The 16,691-nt window shown below is 41.1% G+C and overlaps 1 protein-coding gene across 3 annotated transcripts in view; it reads right to left on the bottom strand.

Moving 5' to 3' along the window:
• Positions 1 to 2,199: 2,199 nt before the first annotated feature.
• The window catches only part of LOC149441392 (solute carrier family 22 member 6-A-like), a 65,195-nt gene continuing 50,703 nt past the window's right edge, over positions 2,200 to 16,691 (bottom strand). For all 3 annotated transcript variants that reach the window (XM_089657400.1, XM_089657401.1, XM_089657399.1), the window contains 3 exons: positions 14,628 to 14,736; positions 5,909 to 6,112; positions 2,200 to 2,480 (listed from right to left, as the gene is read on the bottom strand). In XM_089657400.1, the coding sequence (XP_089513526.1) occupies positions 2,372 to 2,480; positions 5,909 to 6,112; positions 14,628 to 14,736 (422 nt within the window). In that variant the 3' untranslated portion in view covers positions 2,200 to 2,371. The remainder of the gene's footprint in view (positions 2,481 to 5,908; positions 6,113 to 14,627; positions 14,737 to 16,691) is intronic.

The raw sequence follows: 16,691 nt of genomic DNA, 5'->3' as shown, positions 1-16,691 counted from the left end.
ACCCAGTACAACCCTGTGGGGTGCAGTACACCGCTGTGTTCCTGGGGTGCTTTCCTAGGGGCTGCTTTTTCATGTTTATTGTTAAACGTCTTATCCCCCACACCTTTTATCTAGGTGAGCAGGCAGCTGCCTACATCATATACATGTTTCCACAGTAACAAGGTTTTTATCTAATTTCCTCTCCCTTCCAGTTTGGACTATAGGACAGGAAATGAATGAAAATCTTCCCAATAGGACAGAAGTGGCAAAAAAAAACTGACTGGTTGTAACCCTTGTTTACTCTATCCAAAATTAAAAAAAGTTTTGCCTTTAGATCTACCGTATTTCGCGCTCCATAAGACGCACCTGACCATAAGACACACCTAGGTTTTAGAGGTGAAAAACAAGTAAAAAAAATATTCTGAACCAATGGACTGCAGACACAGTACAGGAGATGACCAGAGACTGCAGACACAGTACAGGGGATGACCAGAGACTGCGGACACAGTAAAGGGGATGACCAGAGACTGCGGACATAGTACAGGGAATGACCAGAAACTGCGGACATAGTACAGATGACCAGAGACTGTGAACATAGTACAGGGAAAATGCCAGGGACTGCGGACATAGTACAGATGACCAGAGACTGCAGACAGTACAGGGGATGACCAGAGACTGCAGACAGTACAGGGGATGACCAGAGACTGCAGACAGTACAGGGGATGACCAGGGACTGCAGACAGTACAGGGGATGACCAGGGACTGCAGACAGTACAGGAGATGACCAAGAGACTGCGGACCTTTGGGGAGGGAGGGGGAGCGGGTACCTGAAGTTTAGTGTGGGCACGCTGGCTTCTTCCCACGCCGGCTTCTGTGACAGCCGGGTGCCCACTGTGCATGCGCAAGAAGCGCTGCGCTTTGTAAATGGCCCGGTGCCTTCTGGGACCTGTCATGTGTCCCAAAAGTCGCTGGACCATTCACAAAGTGCAGAGCTTCGCGCACATGCGCAGTGGGCACCCGGCTGTCACAGAAGCCGGCGCGGGAAGACTACAGCGCTGGACAGAGGAACAGGTAAGGTCCTGCAGGAGAGAAGAGCTGAGCGGCCGGGCCGGTATTCTGACATGGTGGCGGCGGCGGAAATACCGGAGCGGCCGCTCCATCTTTGCTCCATAAGATGCACTGACATTTTCCCCCCTTTAAGTTTACGGTACTTTAAGTTTAAAATGGCCGACAGGTTCACTTTAAAGCCCAGTTGAAGTCACAGAAGTGTGTCTACATATAGAATGTGCACTCCAATAGGCAATTCTCTGTCCAGTGCATTCCTACTGACTTGGCTTGTCTCTTTCTGGTGGTATAGATTTGTGTGAGAGTGCCTGTGATAAGGGGTGTGGTCATCAGTCATTTATGTCAGCATAGAGCACTGGAGAGGGGGGGCAGTTAGCAGAGCTTTTATAGAGAGGAAAAAAGGCATCTTCAAGGGGAAATTGAAAATTCCTAAAATAGAGCAGTACAGCAATGAGACAGAAAAAAATGTGAGACTTCTGTTTGCCTTTAAGCTATTACCCTTCTGTGGTGTGGTATATCGCATGTGATTCGCACAGGAACCACACAGAATTCCTGTGCAAAACCCTTTTGAATTCTGTGTGGTGCGATTTGAGCCATACATTCTGTATGGCTGAAATTGCACTGAATACGCAACAAAGAGGTGTAGAACCTTTTTCTTGTCTGCACTAGAATCTGATTGCATGTGTATTCACACCCATGCAATCCGATTCTACACATCGCACCGCGTTTGCTAACCAATTTTGGGGTGTTGTTAACATACACCCCCCCAGCGGTTCGCATGAACAGTGCGATTATAATGCTGCTGCGAATTCTGCAGCACATCAGTGTAAGCAGAGGGCTTAACCTCTTCACACCGGCCGAACGCAAATGTGCGGCCTCCCGGCATCTGGGCCTAGACGCCTCGCGGCCGCACATTTGCGTTCTAATAAAAAAGAGCATATGTGCTGAAAGTGCGTGCCCTGCGCGCTCCCAGAACACATGTCCGGTGCTCACGGAAAGGTCCCGATCTCCTCTTTCGATCGGGACCTTTCCCAATCATGTGACCGCTGTGACGGCGTGTCATGGCGGTCACATGACCCTAAACCTTGCCTCCATATACAAAATGTGAATTGCATCATTACCAGGAATTTATCTTTTGTCATGTGAATTCAAACAAACATATTTAAGATTGTATTAGGTTTATTTTTCTCCTAAACACATAGAGTTGAAGAAATGGTCTTGGTGTCTTGATTGTTTGCAATTTGCACACACAATTTCTGCTCCCATGGACAAATTGTCAACGTATCACACTAAATGCATTGTATCCATGCCTATAGCTTAGGGCTGATTACGCCGTTTCCACTAAGAGTCTTCTTGAAGGCTGACCTTGAGGTTGACTCTCTGTAAGGGGGACTTCCTCTTTTGGGATGATCCTGTGTATATCTTTACCTTTAGATCTGTAAAAAGATAAAGGTTATTTGGGTATATTCTTTTGATTTTGGGACAAGCAAGTACATTTTGATTTAGTGTTTGGAAAAGGATATAGTCAGTTAAAGTCACCCTTTTGCTTCCAAAAAAAACCTGAAATGACTTCTGTAATACAAATGCTTACTTCTGGACGGTGTTGTCTTTAAGTGCTAAAATCTCTGGCAGAATCTTCAGTATTCAACACTTTTGGGACTGTCAGATACCTGTATCTTTAACTTTGCACTGTGGTTCCATTCTGCTGGGTCTATGTCATTGCAGTGCTGACGTGTGGACTGGTGAGAGGAACCACTGAGTACGGTGGGGGAGCAGGTTGTTGGATATAGAGATTCTGCTGTACGCTTTAGAATTTGAAGACAGTTTTGCAATCACCACTTCCCGGAGATTTTATACACTTTTCAAAATGACTTGAAATGTGTTTTTAAAATTGCTGTCCATGTATTAGCTATATACTGATCTCCTGATCTCCAGTCCTAATGCAGAGCAAATAGTTTCCAAAAATGTGTTTTGTTGTTATACAGAATTCTTTTATTATTTACTATCTTTAGTTCCTAGCCGGTCATAATTAACTTCTTATTTGTTATTGTTTATTTCTCTTTTTCTAACCATTAACATTTAACCTTTTTTTATTTTGATTTGTTTAGTGTTGCATTACAAAAGTGCAGAATTGAAAAAAAGTATTTTATGTAGAAATAAATAACTTTGCAATGCTTTGTACCAAAACATGATTTTAATATGAATATAAACATGACAAATTATAGAATACATTTTTGAAATAAAATACCCTATTATCTACAGTAAAGCCTTTAAGTAACACCGATCACTGATACTTTTAGATAATTGCAGGCTTCCTATTCTTTGTATACCTTATTTTTCTGTACCTTCCAATTCTCCTAAGGTTATACTAAATAAATAAAAAAGGTCCTCAGTCAACTGTCCTATCAATGTACCTACATAATACAACTACAAGAGGAGGAATCACCAATGCATATCTATTTGATGCAAAAAATAAAAACCTGGCTAAGACTCTCCTTCTCAACCCCCCCCCCCAAATAAATAAATAAATAAAGTCAAAAAAACTTTTAATCCAATGGACAGCTAGGAAACCACACACAATTTAGCTATCCATACATATATTCTTTTAATATAAAAAAACACCTACACGATAATAGGACAACACAATTAGACAACTCATAAAAACAGCCGCTGCACCTGGCTCCCATATACCACCCAGGTACTGATGAAAATGAGCAATGTTGGTCTAGAATTTTCCTTTATTATCTGGTGTGGAGTATTGCTTAGACAGGCCATAAATTATATGTTTTCTTTCCTGCAACAGTCCCCCATCAACAGTCTGTGTTGTTGGGAGAATACCTCCTGTGGAGCTTTTGTTCTCCCAGGGATGGGGGGGGGGGTTACGGGAAGCTGTCCCTGTCAGGAGAAAACAATGACTACTGCTAGCTGGCAAGCTGCTGGCGATCTCATGCTAAAAATCCTACATGTTGGTTGTACCAAAGTTGATCGATGGATCAACTTGACTACAGTCAGCCTGCCCATAGATGGATCGAATCTCAGCCGGTCCCTCTATAGCTGGCTTAAGTGTCTTGCAGTGTATCACATCAGCTGATCTATTTAGAAAAAGTCCTCCAGTAATCAACTTATGCAACTGAGGTATATTCTATGTACTCCTCACATCATGAAACTATGGAGGAAACAATAATGGTCCCATCAACTTGGTATGCAATTTCAGCTGAGCTGCCACTCCTTCCAATGTTCCTCTCAGACTCAGTCCCTTACTGCAAGCCAGCTGGTGGCTGCTGATCACTATGGAGTTCCAGTCTTTCTCTTCCCATTCGTCAGCAGAGGCGGAGCTGCACCTGCAGAGGAAGGTAATGTCTGACGCTGACGTCTCCTGTCTGTGTGAGTGTGACCCGGCTGGCTGGACATCCATCACATATGCAATGTGTCAGTGAGTGATGAAATCATCATGAACCCACAGCCTGCTCTTCTAGTGCCTGCTGATCTGTGTGTGTCGGACCTGTCACTGTGTGGAAGCACTCAGTTCAGCTGCCTGCTGTGACAAAATTTTATCTCCCCCCATTGCCTGGGGAATTCCAGCCTGGAATCTGTCAGTGTGGATCTATCATCCTCCACTCACTGCAAGTGTCACCCTGCCACTGCCAACCACAGATACAGTTCACCCATGACACTGATTTTGTCTTTAATATTGGTGCTGGTAGCATCTTATGTCACTTATTTTTGCACATTAAAAGAAATTTAGCAGTTTCATGTTTTGTTGATTTAATATTTTCTACTGTTTTTAAAATTATTTATTTACTGGGGGGGCGTAAGTAGCTGGTCTTGCCTAGGGCGCAAAATAGTCTAGCACAGGCTCTGAGTCCATCACATCACATAAATATGTAATCTGTGCACAACTAGTTATAACCCAGGGCTTTCTGCTGGAAGACTTAAGGGAAGAAGGGTAGAGTACCCACTATCCGCATATTTGCACAATATTGTTCTCTATAGTCCCTTAAACAATACAGGAACAAAAATACATACACCCCACCTGATTTTAGATCTTCACATGATCAGCCAGCTACATATATATAACAGCGATAATGTTTTTGTATGTGTTTTTTCTATGATAAGTAATAAAAGAATATATGGATGGATAACTAAATTGTTTATGGGTGCCTAGCTGTCCATTGGATTTCCATTTTTCAACTATATATAATTTGGGTTAAGAAGTAGAGACTGAGCCAGGCTTTTAGTTTTTGATCTTTTGCATGTTCAGATGAAACCAACTCCCTTTAGTTCCTGGAACTCTGCCTGGAACTTTGGGTCTGCCTCCTGGAACATGAGACAGCAATTTCCCAGGATGCAGCTGTGAGGCCGGGATTACATCACTAGTACCTCACATAACCAGGAGGTGAAAAATAATTGTACGTAAAATCTTGGTTACCAATGAATGTAAGATGATTTCATATCAGCATGCAAAGGTTTATGCTGCTGTGAAAGGGTAGAAAGGTCTGCTTTATGTAATGACAATTAATTGTAGAATAAACAGAACCATAGCACAAAGGATGGACTAGGATGGTCATACACAACTTGATTGAAACAAATTATTTATTACATTTTAGCTTTGTTATATTGCCTTGGGCTATGTAAAGACTGAGCATGAACCACTCCCTGCTCTAAAAGAGGAAAGAAGAAATCAATTCAATTTGAACAAGGATCAGCACATTTGTTAATGTGTTTCTCTATATTTTCTACAGATCTGTAGTACTCAGCAATTTTTGGTTTGTCTTCAGCAGAGGAGAAATATAACATAGTGCTAAAAAAACAGACATTATGTTGTAAAATGGCAGGAATCAAGATCTTTAAAATGTGACCCTACCTGGCTTCAACTTCTTCTATTGTATCTGGCAACTGCAGATTACAAGTTTCACTCAAAAACACAGCTACAATCCCGGATATTATTGCTGCCACTCCATATGTTGCTGGAGGAAAGATAGGAGAAATCTCTGATAACATCAAAACCAATGGAGCAACCATGGAGCCCATGCGGGCTTTCATAGCAACAACCCCCATTCCACTCTGTCTGGAAAAGAAAGGAAGATCATTTTAATAAAGCAAAATTGTAATTTGTGTTTTCCAGTTTTGACTTTTATATGATATGAAATATTCCTACAGTTAACCTGTGTTTTTATTGTAACTCCTCCAAACTGCAGGTAAATGTGCACAGTGAAGGCGTATAGGTGTCAGAACATGGTCAGATTCTTTGTTCATCTCTTGGGAGCTCCAAAAGCTGTGCAGCTCTTTAATGCAAATAGGAGAGTTCATTTGCCAAGGCTGTAATTTGTCTACTCCAGTGTTACTTCAACCTTTTTTCAGTCAAGGCACCCTTTAAAATTATGGACAATCTCAAGGCACCCTTTAACATTCTGCACAATCTCAAGGCACCCCATTCTAAAATGTAAAAAACGATTCTAATAGTTTTAAATAATGCAGCAACATCCACATGTGTAGGACACCCATCGTTAGAGGTGATTTATTCTTCCAAAGCAAATATTGCTTTGCAAACGGGTACTGACTAGTATTCCAGTGTTTCTCCCTTAGTTTCTCTCCTTCACTCAGCTAATGTGACTTCACTGCTGATAAAGAGGGGCGGGAAGGGGCAAACAAGGATGCTGTGCAGGCGCCCAATGTCCTCCTTATCAACTAATGATGTAATTGGTTGTTAGGATGCCTTCAGCTGGCTGGTTGTAAAAGTGCGCAATGAAAACCTATGGCTTTGTGTAATTAAATGCAGGCTTGATCCACTTGCTGGCTTTTATACCATTTTTGGGCAGTTTTTAAGCATATTGTAAGGCACCCCTGAAGAAGCCTGAAGGCACCCTGGTTGAGAAAGGCTGGTCTTTGGGGATCGTGGAGAGTTCTACAAGGCATTTCACAATTTCTCTTTCCGACAGTATGTACAAACATATGCATGTTCATATCTTAAGTGCATAGAATACTCCTATGTGCATAGTAGACAATCCCAGAGCAGCTATAATGCTAGAGGTACAGCATGTAACTGGCATCAATATCCAACAGAGTTATTAGATTTTCCCTTTGACATTATTATTATAATTTACAGGATTTATATAGTGCCAACAGTTTGCGCAGGGCTTCACAACGTGACATAAAAAAGTTCTGTGCCGAGTCTATGGAGATCTGCATATATTGTGATCTTTGCTTGATGACCTGATGTCTACAGGAATCTGCCATGTTTTCTAGAACTCAACCAGTTGATTGACTGCCAAAATACTTTTATGCAAACACAAAAAGAGTACAAACATTCAAAGAATGCTTAAAGTGAACATGTGGCCAGACAATAGACATTTAAGTATTTACAAATTTATAATAAGCAGAACTTTAACCACCTCAATACCGGACCCTTTCACCCCCTTCCAGCCCAGGCCGATTTTCATCTTTCAATGCTGTCACTCTTTGAATGACAATTACTCAATCATGCAACACTGTACCCAAATTAAATATTTATCTTTTTTTGAGACAGATAAAACTTTCTTTTGGTGGTATTTAATCACTACTGTTTTTGCAGTTTTTTGATAAATAAACAAAAAAGACTGAAAATTTTGGGGGAAAAAATGTGTTTTTCTTCGTTTCTGTTATAAAATGTTGCAAATACATAATCTTAATAGATTTAGGGCAAAATGTATACTGCTACATTTTTTTTAAATAACCCAAATCAGTGTATATCATTTAGTCTTTAGGAAAGTAAGAGTCTACAAACTATGATATAAATTTGAAAATCAGTCAATCCTGATGTACTGACTGCTTATTTCATTACTTGAGGCCCTAAAATGCCAGGACAGTACAAATACCCTCCAAATGACCCCTTTTTGGAAAGTAGACAGTCCAAGATATTTAGTGAGAGGCATGGCGAGTTTTTTGAAGTTGTAATTTTTTCACCATTTTTAGTAAAATAAAATAAAAAAAAGCGTTTTTTTGGTTTTTTTTTTTACACAATTATCTTTAACATAAAGCGCCATCAGTGCAGGGGTTAGACAAAAAAATGGAAACACTACATGATTTGCAGGAGTGAAAGTAACAACATGTTTCATGTTCAAAGTAGAAGTCACGTAACACTTTTTTGCTTCCGCTATTTGATGAGACACCTAGCTAATAGCTGGGAAGCCTCACTTTCGTCATTCACTGTATGCGGTGCTAGTAATACAGTCATGTCAGTGCTTACTGAGCTTCAAAGAGGGGAAATTGTTGGTGCCCGCTTAGCTGGTGCCTCCATGACTAATTGCCAATTTATTTGCTGTGTCGCGAGGTACAGTATCAAAGGTTATGACAACTGCTGCAAAAGTCACTGCAGAGCTCAATCTGAGTCCCGTGAAGACTGAGATTGAGCTCTGCAGTCACTTTTGCAGCAGTTGATTTCTTATTTCAGGTCACAACCCTGCGCAATGTCCTTCTGTCTGTTTTGGTCAGTTGACCGAAGTGCTTATGCTTATCAGATGACATTTTCCCAGAAACTCTATATGCCACTATAATCTTTGATACTGTACCTCGCTACACGGCAAATATATTGGCAACTTCAGCCACAGAGGTAGCAGCTAAGCGGGCACTAACAATTTGCCCTCTTTGAAGCTCAGTAAGCTCTGACGTTACTCCATATTACTAGCAGCGCATGCAGTGAACTATGAAAGTGAGGCTTCCCACCTGTTAGCTAGGTGTCTCATCACACAGCGGAAACAAAAGTGTCACTTCTGCTTTCAATGCGAAACATGTCATCACTTTCACACCTGCAAATCATGTAGTGTTTCCATATTTTTTGTCCAACCCCTGTATAACTAGTGTGGCGGTGATCAGGGACTGGTGACAGTATGAAAAAAAATACAGTCATGGCCGAAATTGTTGGCACCCTTGATATTTTTCCTGAAAATCAAGTATTTCACACAAAAAAGGTATTGCATTAACACATGTTTTGCTATACACATGTTTATTCCCTTTGTATGTATTGGAACAAATATAAAACAGAGGCAGAAAAGCAAATATGACATAATGTCACACAAAACCCCAAAAATGGGCTGGACAAAAGTATTGGCACCCTTAACTTAATATTTGGTTGCACACCCTTTGGAAAACATAACTGAAATCAGTCGCTTCCTATAACCATCAATAAGCTTCTGACACCTCTCACCCGGAATTTTGGACCACTCTTCCTTTGCAAACAGCTCCAGGTCTCTCTTATTGGAAGGACACCTTTTCCCAACAGCAATTTTAAGATCTCTCCACAGGTGTTCAATGGGATTTAGATCTGGGCTCATTGCTGGCCACTTCAGAACTCTCCAGCGCTTCTTTGCCATCCATTTCTGAGTGCTTTTTGACGTATGTTTGGGGTCATTGTCCTGCTGGAAGACCCAGGATCTTGGACGCAAACCCAGCTTTCTGACACTGGGCCCTACAGTGCGACCCAAAATCCTTTGGTAATCCTCAGATTTCATGATGCCTTGCACACAGTCAAGGCACCCAGTGCCAGAGGCAGCAAAACAACCCCAAAACATCATTGAACCTCCACCATATTTTACCGTAGGTACTGTGTTTTGTTCTTTGTAGGCCTCATTCCGTTTTCGGTAAACAGTAGAATGATGTGCTTTACCGAAAAGCTCTATCTTGGTCTCATCTGTCCACAAGACGTTTTCCCAGAAGGCTTTTGGCTTACTCAAGTACATTTTGGCAAACTGTAGTCTTGCTTTTTTATGTCTCTGTGTCAGCAGTGGGGTCCTCCTGGGTCTCCTGCCATAGCGTTTCATTTCATTTAAATGTCGACGGATAGTTCGCGCTGACACTGATGCTCCCTGAGCCTGCAGGACAGCTTGAATGTCTTTGGAACATGTTTGGGGCTGCTTATCCACCATCCGGACTATTCTGCGTTGCAATCTTTCATCAATTTTCCTCATCCGTCCACGACCAGGGAGATTAGCTACAGTGCCATGGGTTGCAAACTTCTTGATAATGTTGCGCACTGTGGACAAAGGCAAATCTAGTTCTCTGGAGATGGACTTGTAACCTTGAGATTGTTGATATTTTGCCACAATTTTGGTTCTCAGGTCCTCAGACAGTTCTCGTCTCCTCTTTCTGTTGTCCATGCTTAGTGTGGCACAGACAGACACACAATGCAAAGGTTAAGTGAACGTCTCTCCTTTTTATCTGCTTTCAGGTGTGATTTCTATATTGCCCACACCTGTTACTTGCCCCAGGTGAGTTTACAGGAGCATCACATGCTTGTAACATTCTTATTTATCCGCAGTTGTGAAAGGGTGCCAATACTTTTGTCCAGCCCATTTTTGGAGGTTTGTGTGACATTATGTCGAATTTGCTTTCTTTCCTCCCTTTTTTTGTTTTGTCCCAATACACACAAAGGGAATAAACATGTGTATAGCAAAACATGTGTTAATGCAATACGTTTCGTGAGAAATACATGATTTCCTGGAGAAATATCAAGGGTGCCAACAATTTCGGCCATGACTGTATATATAATCATTTGTTTTTCAATTTTTAAACCACTCTTTTTTTTGACAATTGTTTTCTTTTGCTACCATTTATTTATTTACATACTGTGACAAGAGCAGTATAGCGTTACCATAGTGACACTGTACTACTCTGGAGAGGTGATCAGGATTTTTTTTTTTTTTACACACTCTGATAGCTTATAAAAGTGATAATCCATTTTTATGAATGGCATCCATTTATCCAGTGGGTGCTATTGTGTATCTGTGATTGGCCACAGCTATCACACAATACAGATGCAGTGATTAGCCCTGTCTGTACCATGTGATCACTGTGACCAATCACAGACCTCAACACAAAGCAATTCATTGTGTACAACTGTCATGTGATCTGCTGTGAATGGTCACAGCATTCACATGGTACTGGCAGCAGCTCGATGTCATCCACTGTGCCCTGCGGCCCGTGAAGTGCAATCCTGGGAGGATGTCATATGACGTCCACCCAGGATGGCAGCGCTCCTGTTTGGACCATCATTTACTATAGGTCAGAGGGAAAGCCGGTAAAATGAGCGCTCACTAAATTCTGTAGCTGGAGGCACTATGTAGCAATTCATCCTTAATGTGGTTGTAAACTCTTACATATAGACAGTGAAGTGACTGGCCTCAGGTGATTTGCAGAGATGAAACAAATGTTTTTACATATGTTGTACCTGTTTATCTACAGTATTTTCTTCTCTAAATCTGTTCACAGTCCAGAATTTATAAAGCTTGTCTGAGCTTTCAGAAAATGGAGAAGAGAGCTGCAATTACACACTGCAGAGTGGAGAGAGCTCTGAGAGCTGATTGGAGGGAAGGCACAAATCCCCCTTCACACAGCACAATGGAACATAGTTGCAGCTGTCAATCACAGGCTGTGTGCTGGAGCTCCCTCCCGTCACTTTTTTTCTTTTGGTGTCAGGAAAAATTGTCAGAAATTATTCATGCTGATAGCAGAGGAACAAAGCAGCAGGCAGAAATGACACTTAGTGCTCCTAATTGAGACCAGTACACAGTATAAAGAAATATGTTTTGTTGATATTTCATGTCTGAGGTTTACAACCACTTTAAAGCAGTATTAGACCCAAAAGCAAACAATTATTATATTGAACACTACTAATTCTTAGATGTGATGTCCGTATTATTTTTTAGGCTTTCTTTCCTTTATTTTCATCTGGTGATCTGGCCAGTAAGTCTGTTATTTTTCAACAGAACAAGCCGTCCTGCAGATGTAGCACTTGAAACAAATAATTTAACTCTGTCAGGGGTGTTTACAATTATCAGCTTTTATTTATTTATGTAAAACCTTTATCCCAAAAGGAAAAAAAAATGTTACTGTAACTGCTTAATAAATGTTATCTGGAGTTTAGCTTCAATCTGTTCAATTTGGTAATGCATCTAACATTCCCTTCCCCACAGACTGACAATGTTGCTGTCCAAAATTGACTCTGAGCTCCTTCACCAAAGTGTAGGCACTCCAATACAGGAGATGTGTTATCTAAAGAAAGAATTGGGTTACTTGTGAGCCACTAGGATAATATGCTAAATAGTAATATAAAAGCTAGCAGGCTCCTAATCACATCCTCATTTATGTGAACTAGAATATAATATGGTAAATGGTGCCGCGCTTTTACAGAGAATAATTGGTTGATCTATGACAATTGTGATATAACTCTGAAAAGAAAATTGAATGAAGGACAAAAAAAATGTTTTTTAAACTAATATAAAGAATACAATGGTATTTGACTAAAATAATAAAAATGTCCAAACTTAGAGTGTCCCAAACTTGAATAATGAATAATCAAATATATCTGTGAAACATATAAATGTGAAAAGAGATACCTTTAACCACTTGCCGCCCTGTCACTGTAGAAATACGGCGGCAGGGCGGCACTGGCAGGCAAAACCACGTTTTAAAACGTGTGTTTTGTAAACAAATAGGGGGCGTGCACGAGGCGCACCGCCGCCCTATCTGTCCCGCTGATCACCACCGCGGATGTCAGTCGCCGGGTCACAGCCGGTCCTTAGCGGCTGTTTCCCGGCAATCGGCGGTAAACAGTGACAGAGAGCACAGCTGCAGTAGCTGTGCTGTCTATCACTTCCTTGTCAGCTCGAGGACGAGCTGATCGAGACAGAAGAGTTTCTCTCTCTCGATCAGCGGTGTCCAGTGCAGTACACACCCCGCCCCCTAGTAAAACACTCCCCCTCACTCAGATAACCCTTCCCTGCAAAATAAAGTTAACCCCTTCCTCCCCAGTGCCATTAGTACAGTGTCAGTGTTTTTCTTTTTGCACTGATCACTGTATTAGTGTTTTTGGGGATGTCAGTGACCCCAAGTCAGTACCCCCCAATGTCAGAATGTCCGCCGCAGTCCCGCCATAAGTCGCTGGTCGCTGCCATAATTCACTGATCGCCGCCATTATTAGTATAAAAAAACCCTAAAAATCCCAGTATCTTTCCCGCCATTTGTAAACGCTATAACTTTCACGTAAACCAATTAATTTACACATATTGGTTTTTTTTTAGCAAAGACATGTCGCAGAATGCATTTTGGCAGAAATTTATGACTAAATTTGATTTTTGCATTTTTTTTACTGGACATGTTTTATAGCAAAAAGTCCAAAATATTGTTTTTTTTTCCTCAAAATTGTCAGCCTTTTTTTTTTATAGCGCAAAAAATAAAAACTGCACAGGCAATCAAATACCACCAAAAGAAAGCTCAATTTGTGGGGAAAAAAGGGATGTAAATTTCATTTATGTACCGTATTGCATGACCGCGCAATTGTCCGTTAAACTAGCGCAGCGCTGTATAGCAGAAAAATGGCGTAAGTTGCAGTATTTATACCATAGTTTGTAGACGCTATAACTTCCACACAAAGCAATCAATATACACTCATTGGGATTTTTTTTACCAAAAACATGTAGCAGAATACATTTTGGCCTAAATTTATAACCAACTTTGAGTTTACTATATATTTTTTATAGCTGAAAGTAAAAAATATTGTTTTTCTTCAAACTTTTTGGCCTTTTTTTGTTTATAGCGTGAAAAATAAAAAGCGCACAGACGATCAAATACCACCGAAAGAAAGCTCTATTTGTGTGAAAAAAAGGATGTAAATTTCGTTTGGCTGCAGCATTGCATGACCGCGCAATTATCAGTTGAATTAGTGCAGCGCCGAGTAGCAAAAAGTTTAACTAAAAAGTAATTAACTTTTGCGAGGAACCACCTGCGGTTAGAATTCAAGAACCAGTAAAATCTAAGAGCCAAGAGGAAGATTTAGGCTGGATTCACACTTCCCCAGTGCAGTTAGGTATGGTCTTACTGCAATACAATGTAGAAGCATTAAAGCAATGCACCTGCATAGTAGCATTATAGTGTGTTGTATTAAAAAAAAAAAAAAAAGTGTCATATGCAATTTTAGGCATATTGGTTTGCCTTAATGCAAAGCACATTAAGAAGCCAAATAATGCACAGTAACATGCGCGCATTATTGTATCCCATATAAGTAAAAGGGCCTTAAAGAACCAAGAAACAGATTTTTCCAGTAAGGCTGGGTTCACACTGATGCGTTGCAGAATTCGCAGCGTTTTCTGTGCGAATTCCGCACCGCATTAGAATCACACCCTATTCATGTGAACCGAAGCGGATGTGTATGTTAACAACACCCCAAAATCGGTTGATGTGCAGAATGGGATCGGATAGGTGTGAATACCCATGGGATCCGATTCTAGTACAGACCCAAAAAGGGTCCTTCACCTTTTTGGTGCAGGTGCAGTGCGATTGGAGCCATACAAAATGTATGGCTCCAGTCGCACCGCATACAAATCACATGTGATTTGCACAGGAAAGCAGTGCGGTTCCTGTGCGAATCACATGCAATGTACCACACCGCATTAGTGTGAACCTAGTCTGACAGTTGAAGAACAAACCTTCAGCCTGCCAATCAGAGAGGGCTCAGCCTTTTTCACCAACATTGTCTGATATTGCATGGGCAGTCCTGGTAAACCTTTCCAGTCCAGTCATTAAGTCCTCCAGTGATTGTGTTGTCAATATACCTGATAACAGTTGGGAAGAGCTCACTAGAATACAGGTAAGCACAGCAAAATGAGGAGGCCAGACAGCCTTTACCGAAAACAGCCAACACTATTCGAACAATTCTCATATCTAAAAAGGAACAAAGAGAAAATCTTTTTGAACAAATAAGGCTTCAACGAAGATGAGCGATATGACATATAATACTTTTCTTAGCAAAAGGATCTAGACCTTCTTCTGAGCAGCATCAGCTGAGGATAAGTTTGAATGGGGTTCGATCCCTATCTACAGCACTGAAGAGTCAGTCCACTCCAAAAACTCACAATACACAGAATTGTGGGAAACAATCTTTGAATAACAAGAGCAGTGTGATGTTCAGCTTTAACATCTTAATTGGACATATTAATTATGAGTTATAGCATAAAAGTGTATGTCTGAGCTAAAAATCAAAAAATATTTACTCAGTACAGGTCTCCAATACATTCACGTTTCTCCATGTTTAAATAAAGAAAAATACCTGATGATTCTATCAGAAAGGTGGTCAGCACCAGAGGCGGACTGACCATTTGGAAACTCGGGCATTGCCCGAGGGCCCGGGGTCAGTAGGGGGCCCCATGAGATGCCCCTGGTACCTTTTTCATAGGCTTTTTTGAGTTTGGGCAAGGACACAGGGGCCCCATGATCCCCTATTGCCCGGGGGCCCCATGAGTTGTCAGTTCGCCCCTGGTCAGCACATAACTTTTAGTAGTAAGATGACAGAACTGGCTATGCACTGAAATCAACTTCAGTTCAACCAGCCTGCTGGGTTTTTTTTTTCATGCGATCACTGTTCGTGGCTATAGTTTCTAGCAGTGATCATTGTGTTCTGCTAGCAGAGAAAGCTCCCTGCTGGCAAAAAAACAATAGTACCACATTCCCCCATCAACACAGCAATTTTCTTGGGAAGAGGGGAAGAAAACAGCATAATCTATGGGCTGCTTTACACTGTAAAATTGTACAAGTTCTTTTTGATTATGGGGGGGCTGGGGAGCTGTGTTTGCCCTAATTAACTGTACTGTTATCAATTAATATCAATTGTAAACTTGACTTGAACACTGTCTATCCTAACAAAGGGTTAAACATTTAGTAACTGGGCTCCTTGCATTGCATGCTAATGAGAGAAAATGTCATTCAGACATTGTCGAGATATCCTTGCGGTCATTTCCTATTATAAAACAAAATCTAAAAGAAAGGTAAGAATTATTTTTAAAAACATATCCCTTTTTTCATGCTGTGTAAAAGGTACCACATAACAAACATATAGCAGGGTTTTCTCATTTGATTCCAAAAGTAGAAATAAATTCTTTATTTACACAGCAGCAGTGTATGTCACACAATGCTAGAAACACTGTTATATTGTTGTTAAATGATATAGTGAACTTGACAACAATTATTTTTATTTATTTATTTCAGGTACTTATATAGCGCCGTCAATTTATGCAGCGCTTTACATATATATTGTACATTCACATCAGTCCCTAACCCTCAAGGGGTGTACAATCTAAGGTCCCTAACTCACATTCATACATACACATACTAGGGCCAATTTAGACAGGATCCAATTCACCTACCAGCATGTCTTTGGAGTGTAGGAGGAAACCGGAGTACCCGGAGGAAGCCCATGCAGGCACAGGGAGAACATGCAAACTCCAGGCAGGTGGTGCCGTGGTTGGGATCCAAACCAACGACCCTAGTACTGTCAGGCAGAAGTGCTAACCATTTATCCACTGTGCTGCCCAATGACATATTAACATTAGTAGAGGGTAACAGATGACATACAGTGCCTAATACTGTGGAATCAGAACAGCTCAGCACTGCCCAGAGCCTTCGGACTTTCTCAAAGTCGCTATTTGCATAGGAAGATTCAGACCCCTTAATAATGCCTCTGTTGAAAGCTCCCACAAGCACCAGGCATGCATTCTGGAATGGGAGCAAGTGGTGGCCCTAAGCTCCTCCACTGGAGGTGAAGAAACATCAGGGGCTTTGGATGGTGCTGTAATGTATATTATGTAATGACAGCTTATGCTCTCAGCTGTTTCTCAGGATTC

Source organism: Staurois parvus, unplaced genomic scaffold (assembly GCF_062004578.1).
Source record: "Staurois parvus isolate SC_StPar_1 unplaced genomic scaffold, SC_StPar_1.0 ptg000989l, whole genome shotgun sequence".
Taxonomy (NCBI): Eukaryota; Metazoa; Chordata; class Amphibia; order Anura; family Ranidae; genus Staurois; species Staurois parvus.
This window is presented reverse-complemented; position numbering and strand designations above follow the sequence as displayed.